The 25,631-nt window shown below is 36.6% G+C and overlaps 1 protein-coding gene across 1 annotated transcript in view; it reads right to left on the reverse strand.

Moving 5' to 3' along the window:
- Window positions 1–25,631, reverse strand: part of LOC308232848 (potassium voltage-gated channel subfamily KQT member 1-like) — a 484,771-nt gene that overhangs the window by 366,681 nt on the left and 92,459 nt on the right. Inside the window, exon 12 of the mRNA XM_080639025.1 lies at window positions 22,733–22,847. Within this exon, the coding sequence (XP_080495151.1) occupies window positions 22,733–22,847 (115 nt within the window). The remainder of the gene's footprint in view (window positions 1–22,732; window positions 22,848–25,631) is intronic.

A 25,631-nucleotide genomic window follows, 5' to 3' on the forward strand; every position in this document is an offset into this window, starting at 1 on the left:
ACAGGGGACCAGGCTTTATCAAACCATTCACCAGCACCAAGTCCACATTGCTACTTTCAAGTAAGAAAAAGAGAGGAAAAAGGGTGAAAATAGAGAGGGGGGTGAAACAGAGAGGAAAAAGGAAAAGGTATGTCTCGCAGCCACACAAGCCTGCAAAACAGACTTCTGCAAAAGCTAATGTGGGATATCTGGCTGGGAACACTATGCTTTCACACACAGGCAGTGAATTCAGAACTAACAAACAGAGTTTTGCCATGAAAGCTTTAAAAATCTTCAGATACCAATATATTCTGCAAAGTTGCATGCAAACACCTTAATGTCTTGAGTTCACATGAAATTCATCGTACCCTAACACGGAAAAATCCTTCCCGGGCAAAAAAACCCCAAATAAATAAGAAATATACACACACTTAAACTTCAAAACAAAGCAACGATTTCGGCTTACACACAGACACACTGAACTACAGTAAACAGAAACCGGTAGTGATGGTAGCTGAATGTCTGGTGAAATATGGGAGCTGGAGGGATTTGTACTTTAAAGAGAAGTTAACACTGTACACTATTTTCCAATAGCTTCTGTTTCGAGACTTATGCAATATCTCTCTTTTTGCTACCAACCATCTGTACTGAGCTTGAAATGTATCAGAGCTGCATATCTTTAAGATACAGAAAATAATGAATTATGTAACTACTGGTCACCAGCCCAATGGCCTTTCTGCCTTATAAGAAACACAAGTTTCTATTACTGTAAGTATACCCAAACCATAATATTTTGATGGCTGATGCAAAGAAAAACATTTTCTGCAGCCATATTAGAAAATATTAAATCATTGAAAGAGACCTTTGAAAAACTGCTGTGCTTTAATTTGTATTTGCAGGGACTAAGAGAAAGAAATAATAAGGGTTCTGGTACATTTCAGACTCCTACTAGAATAAAGAGAGTTTGCTCCTGCCTATTGCTTATTAGTCTAAAATTTGTTCAACTTTTAGGGCAGATGTGGGAGAAAGAAGAATCCTCCCACTGCAAAACCTATGGACTCAAAGTAAAAATAAACCCATTTCTCCCTTTTCCCTGAAACTCCTTTCTGCTTTTGTTTGTTTGTTCTGGATTATATCAGTCTCTTTTCATGCTGGTGAATCATGTCTCTGTCACAGCTGATTCCATTTATCTATCCTGGGAGAAAACAAAAGCTAAAAATAACTTTTTTGGGGTTTCTGCTGGGTTTTGCATGAGAAGGGACTGAATATGTTCATTCCAAGCTTGTGTGTCAATGTTTTGCTTTATCTTTGACAGGGTTGATTTAACTAGTACCATGTTAGAAAAACGAAAAAAAAAAAAAAAAAAAAAAAAAAAGGGAAAGCTTTTTGCTGTCCATAAAATTCCAAGTTGGCTGAAATTTAACAACATCTGTGGCAAATGAAAAAGAAAACTTTCTTGACATCTAAGCTAGAACTAGAGTATTTTATTTGCAAGTGAGAGCTTTTTTTCCCAAAAGCACTTTCCCAGTTCTTGTAATGAACAATAATAAAATACACAGGTTCCATCAGGCTGGAATATTTGTGCTTAAAAGGGTTTTTTTTTCCTATTTTGAAAGATTCTAACTTTGTAAAAATAGTCACTTTAAAATATCATTGCAACCAGTAATCAGTCTCTAACAGTGGAAGACATTTTTTCTGGCCTAGGCTGGAAATGTTACAGGAACATTTATTCCTACGATATCCAGTGTTTCTTTCTCCCATTTGTGTGACACATACCTGACTAGTTCACTGTGAGCACAGTCGTATGAGAAGCATTTTGATGTCTGTGGATTATTCCATGAAATGAAGTAGGGGTATCTACTTTTGGACAGTACAAAGCTTTTGGGCTATGTCTAGTAAGTGTGCAGAGGAAAAGTTCAGGTCAGTAATGCATTTCATTAATTTCATCCATATAATTCTAACCATATAAATAAAACATTAATTGCTGGGTTTCCTGCTTATGAAGCAAGTGGGTTCAAGGCAGATTTTCAGAAGAACTCACACTAGTTCTAACTGAGTTTCGGAAATCTCACAGCACCTAGCATGATAACGGATGAGCACTTCAGGCTGTTTTCCGTGTATGCAAGGGCCCTGAAAAGTTACATTCTTGAAAAAACAAGCTCAGTTCTTAGCCTGAAAAGCATACATTCAAAAAAGAAATATACATAGGATACACTAGGAAAGGTTGTGTTCTTCTACTGCATCTTATAGAAGATGTGGTGGATAAAGTACAAAGAACTGTTACAGTATCTTCAGATGGTTTATGTATGCTAGTATAAGTCATTGAAGCATGACTGAGATGTATAGAGACAATACAAGTAATGGTACCAGCAGCTTAATCCCAGTGTGTCAGGCATCTGACCTTTCATTCAGGTTTCGTCTGGGTATTAACTGCTCAATCCCAAGCACCCTTTGCATTTGCTTAGAGCGGAGTTAGGGGCACAGGCAGAATAAACCTTTTTAGGGCCTGAAAACTCAGCTCAGGAAGATGAAGACACTTGGGCAGGTAGCTACACTGACCTTTATGACACTACCGAAGCACTGCTGGCAGTACACAGGCTTCTGGTTTCAAGTTACCTCACAACGTGATCTAAATCACGGTTGTTGGCTAGCTTGCTGTAGAAGAGAAATGAAGCACCAGTATGACTGAATATACATATATATTAAAAAAAACAACCTGCTGATTTTTACGCATATTTGGGGAATGCAGTAGAATGATATACCAGGAAAAAAAAAAAGTTACTACATTTAAAATGACAATCTAATTTTCTTTTTCAAAGCTTAACAAGACTAGTGACTGTCACATACATAGTCACTTGCCAAAAGAAAGCAGATAAGCTCTAAGGAATCCAGCAAAAAACAGACTGCTGAGCACCAAAAGTTTAATAGGCAAGAAGTATGTCTTTAGGGATCATTAAAAGGTGGTATTTAAAAAAAGAAGGTTGTTTTGAAGATTATAATTCAATTATGATTTTTGTCAGATTTGTTTTTTCTCTGTTTCCAGATCTTTGAAAAAATTCAGACTGAAAGTCAGAGGCAATGGACAACAGCAAATCAAGCATATCAGCTTAGTCCTTAAGTACCAGGGTGGCAGCATTTGCACATGTGTAAAAAGGAAATCTTGAGAGCTCTCTGTGCTGGATATATCTACAGGCAATGTCACAAAGTATGAAAGGATTTCTGAAAACAGTATTCACCAAACAGCAGAAAGTTACTTCTGCAAGTCTCTTGGCAAAACTGCCCATGATATCACCACATTCCAGGCTTCTTACACTGACTGAGCTGGAAGCATTTAAGTTCATGAACTCCAGCCTCTTATAGCCACTCCTAGTACAGTTATTCTAACTGGGGCCACAATGTGCTTTTCAGAATGTTCCACACCTAACCTTGAAAAGAATATGTGCTTCTTCTTGAGAAGGAATAGCTTGTTCTTCCTGCAGTCTCCCAGTAACGCAATTGCTCTGTTCTGTATTACATTATATGAAGTAGCAGCTTTTTCAGATGTTTCACTGAACATGAATATAGTGGGGATGCAGTGACTACAGCTTCACCGAGTTGTGGTTGCTGTGGTTGTTCAGTTGCAAGCCATCTTTTATTTCAAGATCAAAATGGATAGCAGAAGAAAAGGAAGAACAAAGTGTTACCTTGTAGAGACAGCAGTAGCAAAATATTGATGAAATATGGAATTTTACTGCCATATCCAAGTTAATTGCATTTACAAGACAAGTACATTTAAAGTGTACTTGTTTAACAACACCAAAACATTATATGCAATTCCCCATTCCATTTTTTCAGACATACCTCCTCTAGTTAAAGAAAGAATTTGCTGTTGCATCACTGAATATAACAAGGCAAAATATGATTTATTGACTTCTCCCTTAAGAATCATTTACAAGAATGATCTACAAAATTTGTAACAGCTACTGAAACCAGGAATTGCTCATTTTTCACTTCCAAAAGCATAGTTAAGTTAAAGGCTGATACTCAGAAGTTTTCTTTCAAAACAGTGACACCTAATCTGCAAGCTCTTTGAAATTAATGTGACACTATTTTTGTGTCTTTTTTCACAAGGCACCTATACTTTAGCTGGAGAACTTTTATAGAAGCTCTGTGGAGGTATCCATCCACACTGCAGGATCTGGAACAAATGCAGCAAATTCTACCACAAGTCATAACACAGGAAACACAACTCTCAAACACTAGCATTGTATTCAGGTTTCAAAATTAACGAGTCTATGCACATATATGTAAGCAGAAGCAAAAAATTAGAAGCAAAACTAAAGCTACTCGGTGACATGCCTCCGTGCCAACAACTATCTACAGATACACAAGTGCATAATACAGTCCGTAAATACGCACGATTTTCCTCTGTTGCCAGAGGAAACAGGAATATCCTCAAGTGCATTGTTCATGGTCAATAGGTGGGATTGGAGAATTTACTATTGCTGGTACAGGAGGAAAATAAGTGTTTTTAATTCAACCAGACCTTTAAAAAAGCCTGTTTACTGCAAGAGTAACAGATCTTTCTTCCAGTCCTGAAATCACCAGCATCCTAAAAAAGAACGCTTAATATACTCCAGCCTCTATCATAGTGGGAAGCAGCTGCCACAAAGAAAGAATTAACAGGGCCAGGTAGCGAGTCCAAGTGGGCTGTGAAGATGTGTGGAACTGCCCAGACCTTTTAGGAGCCGAAAAAACTAGGGCAGAGGAAAACTCCATCTTAAACCTGTGTAGAAAACAAACAGGAATTCGAGAAGAAAGTTCACACTTTCTGAGGCAGAACTGAAGTACCCTGAAATTGCCTTGGAAAACAGCTTCTCTCCCACTGCTGCTTAGAGGGGCGTGGGGAAAGAGAGATATTTTAAGTCTAATAAATATGCAGATTACTCCTTGTCATTCACTGCATTGTTGAATGGGTCATCTTCCTAACCCCTGGCCCTCCTTCTGCATACATACTATTTGTTAGCTTAGGCTTCTTGTCCAATCAATCCTGCCACATCTGAACTTGTTCACTCTCTATTTTGAACAGTGCTTCCATTTTGGCCAAATATCTGATTTAACACTCTGAAATAGAACATTTTTTTTCTGATTTTTTTCTCTTTAAAATACCTTAGTTGGTGAATTTATAGACTGGTCTTATCATTTTTGAATGCAGATAAATCTGATGCAGGATATCGTAGCTGAATGTATTATTTTGTTGCTTCTCTGTCTCCCACTCCCTCAGTGGATATAAAGCTATTTCCCTTAAATCATGCACTGTACTTAAACATCTGCTGATGTTTAAATGAAAATACATCAAGATGATTTGGGATACACGCTTCAAATGCAACTGCTTATTTTCATGTTACTAGCCTTAAACACAACTTTGTAAATAAAGAATAGGAAAATATATCAGCCTGAAGTTCACACACTTCTGTAGGTGATCTCAGTGGCATCCATTAATCAGTGTATTGTGACCTGGCTCAGCTGCAGAGATAGGCAAATAGAAGGCTAACCATACCATTAATGAGCCTATATGTAAAGTGAAAGAGAGCCAAGAGTTTGAAAAGTTAGTTAAGAAGAGTAGCTGCTTAAACCTTGAAAGCCCACTTCGAAAAAGATCTGTCTTCATTACACTCTCAAAGTAAAGAATTGTCCCAAGCTAATGAAGGATTTCTTTCTCCTTTTACGCTCTCAGCCTCTTCTACTGGTTCTTTTGCAGGTGTTTAACCAGATAAACGACCTGATAATATCTAGTGCTGAAAAAAAGAAAAAAGTGGAAGCAGAGAGGCAGGAGTGCAGAGGGAAGAGCCAGACAAACCTTTCTGGAGGCAGCACAGTTTTAGATTACTTTAAAATGATTGTGAAACCAGAGCCATGCAAGTGAAAAACAGTGGGAATATTAAAAAGTATTTTGAAGCTACACTGGCCTGTGGTTTATTTCAACAGTTATCGGTGTTAATTAAAAATTCCAGAGGAAGAGTAAGCTTCTGCTGCAAAGGATATAGCAGTTTGCATTATCAATCTTCCTCTGCAGTGGAAAGAATTAATCTTCACCTGGATAAATGGCCATTTGTATATGATTGGTAAAAAAGTACTTGTTTGCACTGTCTCAGGAGCATTACCTAGTAAATTTTTTAAGGTGTCATTTTTCATCTGAAAACCTCTGGGCATGCTGCAGCAATCTCACTGCAATTCTGAGACATGTACTGTGTACTTTTTTGAATGGGTAAAATGAAGCAGAGACTGAACTTCCCAACCATGGAATAATCAAGCTCAGTAGTATATGAAATGAAGATCAGAAAGTAAACTACTTCTTTACAAGCACTACAACAACTGTTGTACCTGACAAGTATTTGACATGATCATATGATAGGGCTTGTCTAAATAAGCATAGTAAGTTTGGACATGAGTAGAAACATTAAGTACTGAGACAGACTGCAAGAACTGACATTCTTCTGTTAGTGTAGCCAAGCTAAGTACTTAATATAGCTGAGAATCTCACTAATTAACTCTTTTTTCTTTTCTTTTTTCCTTGAAGAACTTAAAGAACTAAGCAAAAATACAGAATGCCTATAGGGCATTTCTTTGTATAGGAAAAGGAGAAAAGCACAAACAAAACCAGACTCATTTTCAGACAGGTGGCCATGTGTTCCTTCAGTTCACAAAGTTCACTTGTCATTTTTTTTGGCAAATCAACAACAAACCTCTGCTATTCTACTGTCATTCATTTGACTTTTTGCCAATGTGTTAGAGCATTTTTTCCCCAAAAGAAAACACATCACCCGCATCTTTTGCTATTCGCCCTAAAAATACTTACAGCACATCACATGCATGCTTCTGACAATTGTGCTTTTGGAAAACATCATTCTCTGTAGCCATTAGAAAATAAAAGGTTTTTCATGCCAGAGAGATACTGTTTTAAATATGTGCTACTGACTAAGAACAGACAGGCATAAGCAAGAACCTTTCTTAGGATAATGTTAATTTCTTGGCTATATCATAAAAGATTTTGCTGTACATAGGTAACAGTCTGGGTAAACCCAGTCATCTCGCCTTTTAACTCCCAGCCCCCAAAAATCTTATTGACACATCAGTGCTTGAAAGTTCTCTTGACTTCAACTTACAAACAGAAAAGTAGAAAAATTATTTTTATAATGCTTCCTCATGCCAGTTTTCTTGTTTTCTTGTTGTCTTAGAATAATAATTCCTTTAGCCATAATTTAACCTTGCTTTTATGTCAAACATTTTTGTAGATGATAAGGAACATAAGAAAAGTCAAGTGATTAAAGTTAAAAAATAAAATGCCAATGGTTCTATAGCTATGATTAATGCTAGAACAATTTTTACCATCCTTTGCAGTTAAAAACAAATTCTCTTTCACCTAGCTCCATATATATTATGAAAAATGGCACATGCAAAAGAGTAAAAAAGATGGAATCTGCAGAAAATGCAAATTGACAACATTGCAACAGAAGTATTATGTGGTCAAGTAGTGATCAAACACTGTGTTTATACGTCCATAATCACTTAAAGCAAACGAAGATAAGGTCTGTTAACTTGTTATTCTAAACTAACAGATGGATTTTAAGACAGGAATGATTAAACTTGACTATAAGAATATCTTACTGATTGAATGATGTATGTTTGCAGATCTCATACTTGGTATCACTGATGATTACAAAATTTATATACTTTAATAGCATCAAAGGAGAAACTATACAACCCAAAACCTGCTTCCCATTTGTGATTTGAACTTTGTGGATTGTATTTGCACAAAAGGTGTCTTTCCACAGGTTGCTATGCACTAGTCCCAATCCCTTTGCACAATGCATCCTTTCAGATGTCCTACCTTTGTGGCAGATATAGGCAAACACATGACCCTCAGAGACTGCCTATATGGTAACTGCAACCAGATAGCTCATCTGCAGCTCACAATCACTCAGCACAAGCTCATGTGTAAACACCATGGTTTACAACCGATTTAATAATTTGGGTCCAGAGCGTGCAAGAAGTTACTCCATTGCACTCTTAAGAATGAGCCAATCTAATATCCCATGTCAAGATGTTCCTCAGATTCCTCCCTGACTCCATAGACTTTCAGTGCTGGCTTCCGCAGCATGACTATAGGTTTCACCTGCCAGAGCACAGCTGGTTGCTAGTCCAAGACAGGCCATCTGTGTTTAAATGAAAGAACACAAGTGAGAACTAACAGTGCAAACCAAAAGACCTTGAACTTAAATTGCCTCCTTCATTTTCTTACCTCCCAATAAACTGAGGCATTTTAAAACAGGTAGATAAGGAGGCTGTGGCCACTACAGTGAAGGATATTTCTGAAATAAAGTTGAAGTCACCTACCTGAATTGTCAGACAATTCTATACTATTTCTTCGTTACAAAACAAGAATATTAAAAGCAATCAACAAGCAGAAAACCCTTATCCAGGGAGAAGTGTTTAACTTACATTAACCTTGCTCAGACAGCACTAGAAAAAGAAAAGCCATCTCAGACAAAAAGTAGTGAAGGGAATGGTGATGACTTGAACAGCAAATTCTATAATGAGCTCATGCCTCTTGTATTTGTGAAAGAGATAAGCACTTGCTGAACAAGTAACAGGCAAAGATAAGATTAAATAACCTTGGTCACAGATCCAGTTCCTCATTAGCTCATGCATTAAAGAATTGCAATTCCTCTGCAGAAGTCAGAGATACTAGAAATGTTCATTACTGGTGCTCAAATGAGACAATTCAAAAAGATGACAAGTTTATGATACTACAAGGATTATTTTTTTTTCTCAATTGCTATAATTTTACTGTATAATACTTATCTGAAACAAAGACTGAACAGGTAAGGCCATATATTTTGGCTTCATTATTTCCAATTTAGTTGGAAACAGAGGTCTGAGACATAAGCTGTGGCAAAGCCTTTAATCCAAACATCAAAAATAAGGTTATGTTTTGAGCACTGGAGGACCCAGAAAACTACAAAATGGCTACGAAAATATCAAAATAATTAAAAAAAAAAAAAAAGAAAAAAAAGTTTTACATTCGTATGTTAGATATTGGTTTCTGGTAAAATCTGCTAAACCATGGTTGGTGTTTATCCACTGAAGGTGAAGAAAGCTGCCCTTGCGAAAAGCACTTAAATTTTATTTTACCCTAGGCCACCCACAGTGTGTTTACTCATCACACAGACTTGCTGTAAAGTAAGCAGGAGGATATAATTCTAACTTAATTTTCAGGGTTTAATACTATGCATGAGTGATAAAATTAAATTCAGACTCCAAGTAAATATGCAGGGGTTCAAGCACACAGGTTGGTTAAAAGCTTTCACAACTGGGCAAACAAACGACGAAGGAAATCTAAAAAGGTGTAACATAATAGCATAGAAAAGATAGAACTCTGTAAGACAGAGTCATAGGCTCTGTTTCACAGATAGCTACTACCTACACAATTACGCATCTACACCTATGTTTAATCTACCTCATATAGGGCTGACTGCTCATTGTAGCAGTTTTCAGTAAATTTGGAGGGAACAGGGGTACACCCTGCAACCCAGCTTATTGATTACATCTGCACAGCAGAGACCTGCTGCAATGTTGCTGAAGAGATGTGTTGATATGAAAAGATAAAGACCTTTCTCTCAGTTTTCCAGATGCAAAACATTCTTCCTGGGAAATTTTTAAGGCCCTCTGAGGATGCATAAACTCAGATTCTCAACCAGCTACAGAGACAAAACCCAGATGCTTGACCAATTAAATAGAAGTCAGAGCTCAATGACTTCTCAGCAGAGCAAGCAAAATCAAATTTTGTTGTTCAGGGCTTTCCCCAGACATACACACACACACACATACTACTCCCACCCCACAAAGAGGAGGAGAAACCAGAGGGATTAATGAGATGTTGAGGTGGTTATGAATGATGAAAGGAGCTGAAAGGAGCTGGAGCAACCTCGGAAGTGGTCAGCAAGATGTGGAAGAAAGCCCTGGGTAAGAGTGAGGGTCCCTTTAAACTTCATCCAGACCGCTGCTGTTTTCTCTGCATCTATTCTCTCCTCTTTTCAGACACAAGCTTCCCATCTCCTGTCCATCCTTCTATCACAATTGACAAAACCTGCACTCATCAGCTAACACTGCACCTAATCAATCCCCCACCCTCACGAACAGCCATTATTCCTGTGCCTTTAGTATTACTGGGAGAAAAGGGCATAGGCTCAGCCCATTCCAGCTGCTGAGACATCAGAGTTCATGTCACAAAGCAATTCTCCCTCATTGACACCAGCAGTGCTGTATAGAAGCAGCAGAGATACTAGCTTAATAAATTGCACCTTATTTCATTTGGAGCTGACCCTAAGGTTTCCCTGCAAGAGGGGCTAAAAAAAGGGCTTGTAGTTAAAACCCTCAAGATACCACAGCAGTTCCCTGGCTGGCAAGTTCCCCTTGCCAAGTGCCTGTTTAACTTAAACACTAACAGGCTCATTTTCTGCATTAAAAGTTAGGCAGATCTTGGCATGCTGATAACATGAGATTAATACAAGCCCTTCCCTCAAAGCTAGACATAAAATATTATGCATACAAATCAAATTGAAACTTTTCCTACATTAAAAGAAAAAATAAATAATTCCTTGACAAGATGAGAATGCATGTGAACTTTCAGAGCTAATGAAATTCTGAGATGAAGATGTATAAAATTTACTGCAGCCACCAACTAGAAAGAGTAAGAAAAGGACTGACTACAGGAAGAGTACATGCTTTGTTTATTTGAAATGCCTGGTGAATGCTGCTAATTCAATACATTTCAGTTTAAGACTGTTGGGGGTTTTTTTAGCAACAAAATAGCTAAGTAAACACAAGGACACGTAGAAACCTCTAGTAAAGTTGTGTCCAAGAAAACAAATACCAATTACACTGTATTATTGGATTTGCAAGTCACAGAACCTATTGGAGGACATTCTTCAGTAGCAACTGCTTAAGTAAGAGAATCAGCATAAGAACAGCTTTATTAGTTCTTTGAGCTTTGTTTTCAAACATATTTTGACAGTAATGAGTACCACATATAATATAGACAGCTGACTAAATAAAAAAGGCCATCAAGATTATCTGTTCTTGCTAGTCCTTGGGTGTAGGCAGTCTAACTAACGTAAACCAGAGGAGATAAGTATCAGTAACTTATGAAAAATGCCATTACAGCATGCTAGAAGCAAAACAGCCATGTGAAATGAGAGGAACAGAACTCAATATAGCGTGCAATGACTGTAAGCTTCAGTGCCCACATACTAAGCTTTCTGTACTGTAATGGTCTGATACATTCATTTTGACCCAGAGACCAGAGATAAATTGTCTTAGCAATGCAAACAAACAGCTAAGCAATTAGGGCAAAGTTTTTGGAGAACATAGTGATAACATCTAAAAGCATTGTTGGGTGATGGGGAAAAACAGCCCTGGAGATAGGGGGTTTAATCTGAAGTAAAAGACAGAGTATAATTGTTTCGCCAAATTACAGTGCACTAAAAAAAAGCAGACAAGCAACTGGCACTGGTATTTGTCTGGCATCTATTTCAGTGTATCCAACCTGAAAAGTAACTTACATCATCCCATTCGGAGTTAATCAAGTTTTGCCTATAAAAACATGTTACATGTACAGCTGTGAAAGTGTCAGAGCTGAGAAATCCATGAGGAACCACCAAGTCTTAAAGAATTTCTATAACTTAAAATTTACTTAAAGTAACTTATTAAAATGAAGTTTCCAAGCACCAAGGTTAACACAGTAGTCAAATGAACAAAGCAACAATTTTATCTATCATCTTTTACATATCAGCACTCTTCAGAGGGTCAAACACAGAACTACATCACAGTTGCAGCACAGAACATTGGCTGCAACAATATCTGTTACCTCCCAAGCACAGAAATAAAGATAAGTAGTATTTAACCTAAATTGCATGTTAATTTATCAACAAGCATTTCATTATTGCTTTAAAACATCACACAAAATGTTATCTACATAAACATAAAGTATTACATACATTTAGAAATGACTGAAATATCAGGCCTAGAATACATTCCTTCAATTGGGCAGGGTTACCCAAAAGAATAGCCATAACAGCATATAAAATAATCTCCCAAATTAATACTAATTTTTGTTGTGAACACCCTTATACATAAAAAGATAGTTTTATTAGATAGAGATGCCTGCTTATTGAAAAATATCTAAATTTTATTTTAGTGGAAAAAATTGCAATGTGGAGGAGATAAATACACTCTGTACTCTTGCTGCAACTGAATGACCAGCTGTCTCATAGTGTCCACCAAAGGAATGAAATTGGTATTGGTTTTAAATGCATAAAATGAAGATGCATACAGCAATTTTTTTACCAAATAACTTATTTTTTCTTGTAAGATTTTTCTTTGAAATGTATTTTAAAAATCAATACATCATCTTGAAAAGTACATAATTCAAACATTTATAAGAGAAGTGGCTTTGAGCTGTTATAAATGATCAATGGTCTTAACTCCATCCCATATAATAGAAGCAGGTTCAATAACTCAGTCATGTAATCTGAACTCCAGTGTAATTTAATGCATTTGAAAGAGGGCATGTCTTGCTCCACTGTGGACTATGCTATAGTTTATAAAAGTCTATAGAAGCTACCTAAATGCAACGAATAATTATTTATATTTCAATAAGGAAAATCACTCTACAAGTAATTCCAGAATAAGATTGCACAGAGATTAGCAAATAAAGCAAGACTGCAACACCCCTTGGTAAACATCAAATTAAGACTTAAAAACATAGGAAAAACCCTATTTGATTTCTGGGTAGAAATAAATTAAAAACTTTTTTTTTTTTAGGTTTTTTTTTGTTTTGATCAAACTTCACATAATTTGTCAACCAAATTATGACATTTTTATTGATTTTATATATATATACTATTTTACAGGCTATTTTGAAAGCTTTACATTTTTTCATAATATTGTTAATTATGAAATAACAAAAAAATCACCCACAAATATCATTCCCTAACTACACAATTGTTCTTCACATCTGTAAACAAATTTTCTTTCTCTTTTCTTCCTCTAATCCATTCATCACAACCTATCAATTAACAACACAGAAATAATATCTTAATAATGCTTAAGAAAGTAGGCTATGGAGATGAACAGTCAATTTTTCAACTAGAACGCAGACTTTTGGTTTCCAAGGATGTGATGTCAACACAATGCTCAGAAGGATAGCAGTAAAACACTATTAAGGTAAAATTTATACTCCCTGCCTTGGAGAGAATGTTAGTTTTCTATCCCAGCTCTCCCCGCCACTGCCACAACTTGAACTCCTAGGAAAACAAATAGTGTCTTCATGCCTTCAAGCTTGTCTCCACTCTTTCTCCTAGCTAATGCTTATACTCCCTACAAGCATTAGTGAGCTTTTGACTTGATCTGATAGGTGGGCTGCCTTACTTTCTGTCACAGGAGCAGCCCAGGAAGCAACTACAGAAGGAAAAAGGAAGGCTAGCTGGTGTATGCAACTTCTAAAGTATTTTTTCCGTTGAATGCTGCCAATACAAAACATGCTGTGACGTGGCTTGTGGATGGAACTAGAGCAAATCAGGAATCACCTACATATTTTAGCTGCAGACACCATGAAATCCTATCACTGTGCTTTTCCTTTCCTTTAATACACTTTACATAAATGGATGCAATGAAATGCCTGTTACTAGAATTGGAATATGTATAATACATATACATCAAATTTAGTCGCACAAAACCCAAAAAGTGTTAAACTATTGCAAAACCAAGAGATCAAAGTTAAAAGAAAATATATGCTCATTTATTTTTACCTATGCCATAGTAATAGACAAAGTCACACTTCTCTGTGCATTCTTTGTGCAATCAATATGTTTTTCCACCTCCTCACCCCCATTGAAAAACAAGGACCATGCTTGGCACTCTTTTGTGTAACAATGAGAGATTGAAGTAATCTGATAAGAAGAGTTGTACTGTCATCTTCAGCAAAGAACATACTTTAATGTTATGTCTTTCAAAGTTTCACCACAGATGCATATAAATGCTGTTATCAATATTGTCAAGTGCCATGGAGCTCGATGGAAACAATTATGTGCATTGTAATATGAATCTTTAATGGAAGTCCAAACTAAGCCCTTATAAAATGGTTCCTCCCTTTACTAGTTTCACCCCCACACATACAGGCAAAACGTGCTAATGCTGAAGACTAGGAATACAGTCTAGCTCTTTGCACCCTTTTCAATAACAAATGAAAAAGTTGCATTATGTCCATTCTCTAACTTGCTATGGAAATAAATAATTTCTGAGTAAACCAGCCACAAATATGAGTCTTTTACATTGATCTGAAAACACAGACATTCTTTGTAAACTATTTCTTATACAAGACAGGTATTTGCAGTCACAGATCCCAGGGTCATCCCACCCCCTTCATGAAAAAGTCTATCCCCACTCTAAAATTCTGTGAAAGGACTAGAAAACTCATTAAGTAAAAATAATTTTGTAGAAGCTTCTGTTTCCAAAACAACCTATTATTTCAGACTTTTCCATCAAATCTGAACGATTTCATGCATACAGGCCTACATGGTATATGTACTTGCTTGTATTTTGACAGCCTTCAATGGACTGTTACAATAGCGTGTTTTCCAGAAAAGAAAGCAGAACCACACCACCAAGTTGAGCCTTTAGGAGTTGGTTAAGTTTCTTGTTAAACTGTTGTTCGAGTACATGTACCATTTTCCTTAGTGTGGCAGCTTGCCAGTTTAACATTGGGGAAATTCGGATGCTTATAAATTAAGTATATAAGTAAGTCTGTTGAAATGACAAATCGGATTTTGAAAACTGAAACTGGAGTTTCTGTCTCTCATTGCATTATAGCGCAGTGCCCTCCACTGGCCAAATCTCCTCATTTAAAAGAGCACAAATTCTCTGAAAAATTACGTTTCAGGCTAAAAACAAACAAACAAACAAACAAACAAAAAAGCCTCCAAAAAAACTCGGCAGCAGCGTCAAATTCTCTGAAAAAGTTACTACATAATGGCATCAATTTATACCCATGCCAGCCTTGCTTTCATATTACATGGAAATAAAAATACTTTAGGTGCTGAAATAAATCCTGAAGGAGCCTTTATGAAAGTTAAAAATTGGAGGTGACAACACAAGAATAGGTGATACTAAAATGTGTAACTGACACAAGGCCTTATAATGGTAATAAGTATACAACCAGACTAGCAATTACTACTGTCTGTTGGATTTTCACTATTTTACCTTTTTGTAGTTCAGATATGACAGACCCTCATATAAGTTTCTCTTTAAAGCAATTAATAATATTTTTGAGTACAGTGGACAGACCTAGTTGCATCATTACTATTAATGGTACCTGAAAGCAAGGATTAAGAAGTGTCAAGAGCCAACAACACAATGAGAGAGCTAGAAACGAGACATAAATTCCCTCCTTTCATGTCACTGTGGGTTGCCTATTTATTACTTTTTGATCTCTCCTTCTCCATTTTATGTTTGTTTCAAAAATATGGAAGCAATGTAAATGTGGCAGTGGTAGGCAAACTGAAATATCTTCAGGAATATTCTACGCTCTGACCAACCTTGCTGCTGTCATTTAGCCAACGTGCTCCTCATGAGTGATGTTACCTCTTATAATACCTTTCCCTTCACTAGCTGCCTGATGGCCAGTATTGCTTCACAACTTTCTCCAATACCTATATTAGCTCTGTGATATTTAATGCCACATCAAGTGCTTGATCATGCTTTCAAAAATTAAGAAAAACAGTATTTGAAAATAATCCATGAATACATGTGAAAGCACAAGGTGTGGTAAAAGAGATCTAACTGATGGTTAAGGACCCTAGTGACACTGTCTTATGAATGAAAGTATTATTAATGAGCTTTCAGTAGATTCAATTACCCTACACAAGATTACTGTCTAATTATTAGATCTAATAATACTCAATGTGATAGATTTGCTGGCAATAAGATGAATTGTTTATTAAGAAAACTAAAAGCAACAAGCTATAGGAGAAAGTTATGATAAAAATCCAAGTAGTTTGCACAGATAGACCAAAAGCATAGAAAGACAGAAACTATGCTCTGTGTTAAAAGCTGTGCACTATCAGACTTTCAAGCAATGCAGAGGACACAAAACTATTTTTAAATCCCTGATAAAACATTCACTGCCACCTACAGATGGAGGGAACAACTGTAAGGCTTCAATAAAGCTGAAAGATGCATTTAACATCCCTTTTTCAAGTACTGAAAGAAACCCCAACATTGTTTCTAAACTTGTTTTTGAGGAAAAAAGCCAGATCCCAAGATTTACCATGACATACCATCTTCCTTTGACTATAGTTGCTTGAATTGCCAACAATTTAGCAAGTGGGATTTTCCACTTTAGTGAACAGCACTTCTAAGTGTCCCACCCCAATCTCTGTACACCGCAGTTCTGGTAAAGTGGGGAGCAGCTTTGGTGCTCTGCTCTTCCAGGCAGCCTGGGGTGAGCACAAACTTCAACAGAAAAGAATAAATTCTTTATTCTTCAAGAATAAACCTTAATCCTCACAGAAGGTTCTGGCTTCACTGAAGATTAAATTTTTATACTCCTTTTGTATCAGGATGGCATTCAGTCATCCTTGCCCTCAGAGTCTCAGTTTTCCTGTTAGAACGAAGTGCTCCACTGTAGGCCTTGAGGTTTTGCAGACATTGCCTTATCTCAGATCTACCTTTTCACCCCCCCTTCAGGGTTCTTATATAGCTTATGGCAACAGTCATTTCCTCACCCCCGCTTTTTTTTTTAAGCAGATATTCCCACTTCCTTTGATTGTGCAATAACCACATAGTAATGCTGGGTTGTTTTGCTGATCATTTTGCAGATAAGATCTCCCTCATACAATCTAAAAGCTGTTTCTCCTACTCTGAACTTGAAAGAAAAAATTGGAGGTGGGAATGGTGGATATGTGGTTGCTTCCACATTGAGATCTCTATACTTCTATTACACCGTTTTAAGACCTCAAACTGATATAGTGAGCCATTTTCACAGCCACATTACACACAGATTAATACATAGCAATGTAGCAGAAGTATGTAAATGCTTTCTAAACTTTTGCATAGAACTGTATTACACCCACAGTTCCTTATGATTTGACTCTGCTGTGGACAGGGCCTCAGATAGAGGAGCAACTGTTGGTCTGGTTCTCAATCCATGAAAAGCAATTCAGAGCCCACTTTCCCATGGAGAGCAGGTGTAGCTATCACTTCCCTGGCAGCCTGTTCCAGCTGAAGAGTTATTACTACAGCTGTTCAGCTGACGGCAATTACCACTGATGATGGTCATTGTATGTGGATCTCACCTTCTAAAGGTTTCCTCCCAAGAGAGCTAATGTGATGACTGCTGAACTGCAGAATTACACTGATTTCTGCTAAGAGACTAACTGACATTTACCTTTATGTGACCTTAGTGAGCTACAAAATGCATACTCAACCGCAGTTGCTTAAGCATGCTGACATATTGAATTTCTAACTTTTGCTTTTCCTTACAGTCTACAGAGCTTTGAACACCACAGCTTTAAACCACAGAACTCTGAAAAACAAAAACAGGATGTCTGCCTCTAAAGCTGGTGCTGTGTATATTTTTCCTGAGACTATGCTGTCTGGGACCAGGTTGGTGTAATCTTTCAATACAGTCTATTGAACAGACTCTCTTTCCTGCTGGAAGGTTAAATCTGTGTGCGTGACAAAAAATATTTTCTCGGGCAAGGGTTGTTGTCATCACATTCTGCATAACAATAGGACCAGCTGGAGATAAAATAAATTAAGGCTTAAAATTATGATCACCTTTACTCTCGCAAAGATCTAGCAAAGCCAGAAATAATCCAGAAAAAGACAAACACCATCTGCACAATTTAGCATAGGAACAATGCTATTCTTTATAATTCTTCCTCAAGAGTGGGTTTTGATATTGCAAGAGTATGTTAGTGGTGGTCAACAGGACTTGTAGTTGAAGAGAACAGTTCCAGTTGAAGGGACCTACAGTGACCATCTGGTCCAACTGACTGACCACTTCAGGGCTGACCAAATCAAAGCATGGTATTAAGGGCATTGTCCAAATGCCTCTTAAACTCTGACAGACTTGGGGCATCAACCACACCTCTAAGAAGCCTGTTCAGTGTCTGACCACCTTCTTGGTAAAGAAATTATTCCTAATGTCATGTCTAAACCTCCCCTGGCACAGCTTCAAACTTTTCCCATGAGTCCTGTTACTGGATCCCAGAGAGAAGAGACCAGCCCCTCCCTCTCCACTTCCCCTCCTCAGGTTGCCCCTCAACCTCCCTTTCTCAAAACCAGATGAGCCCAAAAAGTCCTTAGCTGCTCCTCACAGGAAAAGCTCTCCAGCCCTTTCACCAGTTTTGTTGCCTTCCTCTGGACACATTCAAGGACCTTCACATCCTTGCTTGTCAATCAAGCCACATACCCATCCCCAAAGTCTGTATCACTTAACACAGGTAAAGCACAATTATAATTTCTGGTTTGAATGAGCTGTTGGGAGTGGCTGGCCTTAAATGTTCACACTAAGAAGAAAGATCAAAAATCCACTGTGCTTTGTCCCTGTTCTACTTCTGGTGCATATTTATCCTCCTTTTTTTCCTTTTGCCGCTTAATCAAATTTCTATGCACTTTGAGAGGTTTTATTTGCACTTTTGTTGCTTTAACCAAATTTCTATGCACTTTGAGATGTTGTATTTGCACTTTTGTTGCTTACAGACACAGTTAAAGAATTATTAAGCTTACAGCTTACAGACCCCAAATAGCATCAGCTTTTTTCCTCTAAGACCTTGTGATACACGTTAGGCTGCATCAGACAGATAAAACTGTCCTGCCAACAATGGATGGGAGAAAAAATACAGTTTCTTCTGCACTGATGGAGTCATCTTCTGACTGCTTAGCAGAGAATTTGAAAAATTGGGTGGGTAAATACATCAGGCAATAAGGCAGTTTAAGCATTCATTGTTCAAAACAACTACTCATCAAGTGATCGATATTAGCATATTTATTTTGTCTGTCAGATTTGATTAGTCTCTAGCAACATCATTCTTATTCAAATTCGGACATCTCAGAAGCTGTCAGTATGAAATAACATAGCTCCACTCAGTTCAGCAGCCATGTGAGACTTTTACACCCAAGAACCTGAGCCAGATATAGTCAGCAAAAACTTCAGACAACCACAGAATTATATATTGAATGTTATGATTTTGTTCTCTGGTTCAGGAGGCTGCATTTGTTCACATATTTTGCCCAGATCACTGGAAACAAACATTACAGCTATTTAAAGAATCCTTAGCAGCTGTATTTCTACAGAAAGGTATCTCAAGCTCAATTTGAAAGCTGGATATTTGGTTTTGGTTTTATTGACACCTTCCACCACCTTCTACCAGAACAGCATACCTTCTCTAAGCTTGCATGAATCACTACCATCAGAAATCCAATACTGGATGGATTAAGCACTGAAACCTGGGCAGTGCAGTGTCCAACTGAACAGGTTTGTTTTCACTCAAGACAATACATTTTAATATATTTCTTGAATGGTAGTATCATCAGTTTCCAAACAGCCTGATAGCTTTTCCCAAGCAACCACTTTAGTCACTACAAGACTAATGCACATGTGCAGATTGATGCAACAGGTAGCAAGGATAAAGGGTAAGAACTCTATTCTCCTCAGACAATATCTGCCCACTACACACCAAAGGGAGTTTTCAAGAAAGTATGACCAAAAGTAAAGGTTACTCCATCAGAGAACATCCCTCCTATCATCTGTATGGCAGAGAGGATTTCAGAAGAATCTACTGTTCACATTACAGAAAAAAAAACCCTCAGAACATTAGCTGTAGACCTGACCTATCATGTTTAATTATCAACATAGCAGCTTACAAAGTTTAAAAAATTACCAGTTACTGGCTTTGGAGTAAAGGTATCCTGTAAGATTGATTTTGTAACACTCATAATGCTTGTTGAAGGCAAGGAAAACTTTGCCTTTTGGCAGCTTGACAAAGCCATGCTTGAGTTCACAAACAAGTGCTCTACGTGAAACTGTCATCATCATAGCATACTATCATTAACTGTTATGTGAAAGCCATGTTTTCTCTCACTTTGCAAACTGAGAAGGTTCATTGCATATATACAAACATCTTTGACTGAATACTATTCTTACTTTGAAAATTTTTTTGTCTTATTTCTTGAATTAGTGACTCTAGGATGAAGATTCGTTGCACCAATTATCAAATGCATGTTATTCCCAAATGAGTTAATCACTTTCCATTATGTAGTTCACTTCAAAGGAGGAGGGAGGAGATGGGCAACCTAATGGACACATAACTCCAGAGCACGAAGCAACATCTATGTGAATTAACACAATAGCTGCTTATTCTAACCAGGTAAACAAGCAAAATAAAAGTTGAACTTTTAAGTGGGGGGGAGCGGGGAAGGAAGGGGAAATATATATATATATTTTCCTATCACAAATTCCAAGACACACAAGTGTGGGCAATATGTTACTAAGCGCAAACCAAAAGCCGTGCTGTTTTGGAAAGTTGACTCACCGAAGCAAGCATAGCACACATCAAGACTTACCTGTTTAAACTTCTGCTAAAAGACAAGACAAATAATCATGCTAAGTATGTCTAATACTCATGTAGAAGACATATGCAAATCAGGAAAATACAATGTTAATATCTTATTGTTCATATAGAAGTTTGAAGTCAAGAACTAGAAATACATCCTGTTCCCTGCTTGTCCAACAAAATTCACAACTTGAATAATGAAATACTACATTTCTACACAAAAATAAAGACAATTCTAAAATGAATGCATCCTACTAAGTAGAATTACACAATGAGATTATCAGCGACAAAGGCAAAAACTGGCATGCCTGACTTCAGAAGCATGAAATTACATGAGAGAGTGGTTTTGGCTTTGTTTTTACATAGTACCTTTATAACTTTATGTTACATCTACAACTTTTCACCTCATGTTTTCTATACCTTTGAAGTTAATTACAGATATTCAGAAGCTAAACTTCATGCATACATGATATGCAGTGGGTCTTAGAATTTAATAATCATTAATTTGGCAATATTTAGCTACAAGATCATTCTGTTTATATGTACCTCACATCAGCATCAAGAGAAATTAATGGCTTGGATGGTATATTACTTTAAACTGTATATATAAAAAGCATATCACTTCAAATATTCTCTATATTTTTATTTTTCTTCACTTGTATATTTGGTTAGCTTTCCACTATTCCTTTTTCTTACTTTCCAAACAAGAGAGAAATGCATTTAAACTCTAATATGAGCTAGAAAAAAAAAAGGACCAATTTGAATGAAACTATTTATAATTCTCTGATTTGAAAGAAAGCCCAAAATATAGCATGTTGGGAAAATAAGCACCAGTAAATCTTGTATAAAAGCATAGTAGAGTTTTTAGATTTAGTAGACACATCATCTGTATGAGTTACTCTGTTGGACACAAAGTAAACCCCTTATCATGTGAAAGGAAACATCTTAAAAAACAATCACACTATAGACTGGAATCATATCACTTTCAAATTCATCCTCAACACCATTGTCTATTTTTTATCCTGTCTGAAGGCAAACAATAATTTCTCTTTTTCTCTTCAATTTCAGATATTTACCAAAGGGTTTTTCCAATGGCAATTCGGTATTTTTTCTTCAAGCATGAGATTTTCACCAACATTAACATAACATCCAAATGACTAGTTAGACCTTCATGAGCTTGTGCCAGCTGTGCCACCTTTATGCCTTATATCACTGCTAACTCGAATTCTACTCATCAGCATTGTTTGTATCAGTTTCTGCATGTAACACAAAGCATTAGGACGATACCTGGATGCTTTGGTCCATCCAGGCCTTGTTTTATGCTTTAATGCTCTGCTTCACGTTTGAAATTTACTCTAGAATACCTGTCCCTAACTGGAATTATACATTACAGGACAAAAGCACGAAGGTTACTCAAGGTCCTGTCAAAATACAATATGGAGTTGTCCTACACAAAGATACTACTATGCCTATTTCAAGAAAAAGACATTTGCTAAAGCAACATTAGAAATCATGCAAACAGTTGCAGTGAACTCACTGATACTGGGTTTTATCTGTCCTGGCCAATCCAGACACCTTCATCATATCCTTAATAATTCCACTTTCATATTTCTGTAACATCATTTCCTTGCAAGTGTGCCTACTTTATCAAAATATTACACATAGCGTAGCCTTTCTATTTTCAGGCAGCACTTAAAATTACAACTTCATTTATGTTTCAAATCAACACATAAAATATTCCTATTAGGGGTGCTTCAGAGCTCAGACTGATTCAGAATTCTACAAAGTATAAGCCTACCTGTAAAACTCAATTTCAGGAACTGTGTCAGCTGCCTTAAAATGTAGAGCTAAGACACCAAGACTGCAAGCCACCTGTTGCACAGCAATTCTCTTTCCAAGTGTCTTACTACTTCCAAATAAACTTAAAGCTAAACTTGTATTTTGTCAAAACATTCACGTAGAGTTAAATAAGTTAAATAAACTCATAATCATTTCAAGTGCAGCCAGCAAAAAATAATATTTTTAATCAGCGACAAGTCTGTCTAATCGTTACGAAGCATTTATATTATCAATTAAAAAACTGTTGTTCCACTTACTGTGCCACATCAGATACAGCTGGCAGTGGAGACTCTTCTGAGACAAGGTCAATGTCATCAGTGAAGCTGTTGGCTCGTGACATTTCCTGGGTATTCCCTTCTAAATGTCTTTTTGCTGCACAAATAATTCAAAGAAATCATAACAAATTAGGCAAACAACATATACAAGCTCTTTCCCATACTTAAGCTACAGTAGATTGAAGAAATGGTGCTAATATGAGACACAGCTTTATTTTTTTGTCAGAATCAGTGAAGTTGATGTTTATATGCCATACAAAAATACATATGTGCAAATACATAATTCAAATATACAGGGACCTCTTACAAGAAAGGTTTTTCTTCTTGTGGATTGTCTTCCTGTAAGGAGAAATTCATCATACCCATAATTTCAATATTGGTATGATGATAGAAAGAATCTAACTTTCATTTCCTCAATTAACACTATAAACATATAAACTACATATAAAACACATTTTGTTTCAAGTGTTCTATTTGGTCACTATATTCACCAGCATTCAGAAATTCTCCCACTGACCAGAGCCTCAGGTGTTCGAATGCAGTAAGCTCAGCAGGGTGACCACAATGGATACAAGGCTGTACTGTAGCTCAGCTTATTTTCCAAGCATAAGAAAGCTACAGATTTCATTACAGATTCGGAAGACATATGATGGACAATAAAGGAGTTCACTCACAGACTACAAAAAATAGAGAAGTGCAGCTAGCCCTGTAATCGATGAAAACCGATGTTCTAAAAAAGTCTACTCTCAATGCTCACTGCCATCAAGTATAGGGCTGACTTCTTCCACCATAAATGTGAAATACACATGTACCTGCCTTTCTGAGTTCAGCTACATTGATATCCATATGCAGTTTCTGCTTTAAGGTTTTGACAATATCTTTTCCTATATTTATGTTTTTCAAAAGCTATGAAGTACATATAGCTTAAATTGCTGTGATCTGAAATAGAAATTTTTTTCATGACTACTAGTGATCCTAACAATTTCTAAGGCAGGCCCCTATCTATTTTAATTCTGATCATTCTTGAAAGCTTGGCACATTCATCTATGAGCTGGCAGAGTCTAACTTGGAAAAATGCATAGGATGATACATACATATTCAAAGGAGAAAAATGAAGACAAATATTTGAGAGGGAATGGAGGGGATCACTAAATATCAAACACCACAAGTAAAAGACTAAGTAGTGTCACTTGCATAAACAGTGTTGAGTAAGAAGAAAAAGCAAACCACATGGCAGAAATGGGAAAGCTTGCCTCCCAGAAAGCTAAATTGTTGAAATCTCAAGCTAATTCTAGAGCACCACTTTGTCTAGACTACATTAAAGGTAAATACTGAAATGCATAGTGACATCAGAGCTTGTTATTGGAAGAACCATAGCACAAATGGGAAGGAATGAAAATGAAGTCTATGGAATATAATTATAAAATGGCATAACTGAACACTGCTGAAAGACATACAATTACAAAGGTATTTTACTTATATCTGTTGCATTTAATCACAAATTATGTTTGTAGGGGAAACCCAAATCTTCCTGGCACTTGGAACATGACCTTCTGTGCACTTCCAGCTCTACTGGCTCATAATATTTGGGTGGTAATATTGTAAGATTTCCTACTACTCTCAGAGCCACTTCCTTCAATTCAGAGTCAGTTCAGATTCTTGTTTTCTGAAGTATTAAGCCATCACAAGAGAATACCTCTTTTATCCTTGCAATAAAGAAGTTACTTAATACTAAATGACTTTATGCTTTTATCACTCATTAATTCTGTGTGGTCCTGCTTTAAAATATTAACCCATTATTAATGTTTTCTGGTTCACACATCCAAACATTAATGTGAACGGCAAATGCAAGTAAAATGTCCAATGCTTTAAATCTTTTCTGTCCTTAAGGTGACTGTTAGAGTGGTAAGCAGTTATCTTATTTGAAACACTCTTTCTGGAGCCAACTCAGTTTCTATAAGTAACTGTCACTTTCCAAATTTCCAAAATTCATTTAGACAGCAATGTTCAGTCATAAATCAAAAATCCTAAAAACCATGAATAAGATTTTTTAGAATGTCAAGAAGCCATGAGCTTCTGAGAAATAAAGTAATTCACTATAATCACTCATGATAATGCTTTCATTTTGAGGAAATATGAAGCGTTAAAATACATTTGAAATACACATGGCAGTGATACTTTCCAGAAATAAAACTCAAAGTTGTAAGGTCCAGCTACTACATATGGTAAGTTTGTAACAGCTTCAGCTTAAGCCAAAACAACTATATCTTCTCTCTCTATTTATTTTAATAAGCTTCCCCCTTCCAAACTGAATTTATGGGAAGAAATGCTTAATTTTTTTTGTTGCGGATTAGCAAGGAGGGAAGGCAAAGAAATATGAAGGGGAAAGAGAAGCCATCCTTCCTTTCCATGTGCTGCTACTCACAATATTTAGAAGCTGTGCCTATTTGGTTATAAATATAAAATGTTTTATAAACAAGAACAGTTGGAAGCAGCAAGTTAAAAAATACAGAACAGTATCTACTACAGTACAACAAATACCAGTGAATGCCATGAAATGGGTCAACTCATTAAAAGAAATAGCAAAAGGAAAGCTGAATTTCATATATCTCTATTTTTTCCTTCAGAGTCAGTTTCTAAAATGGTGAGAACATCTAATAAACACATCTGGGTTACATTAAAATGTAACATCATATGTTACATCAAAATGTAACCCGGAGATATTTTTAATGCTGTTTTGCTTTATCTAACAGTAGATTCCTTATTTGTATCACAGTAACTTCTGTCTTTGTAGTATGGGGAAAAAATGAACACCCAATTTGCAACTGCAGCAGAAAATACGATTGCACATGGTTCCCATTAGCATGGTCATCCTCAAACA

The sequence above is a fragment of the Psittacula echo genome (genome assembly GCF_963264785.1).
Source record: "Psittacula echo genome assembly, chromosome: 1".
In the NCBI taxonomy this organism is placed as follows: domain Eukaryota; kingdom Metazoa; phylum Chordata; class Aves; order Psittaciformes; family Psittacidae; genus Psittacula; species Psittacula echo.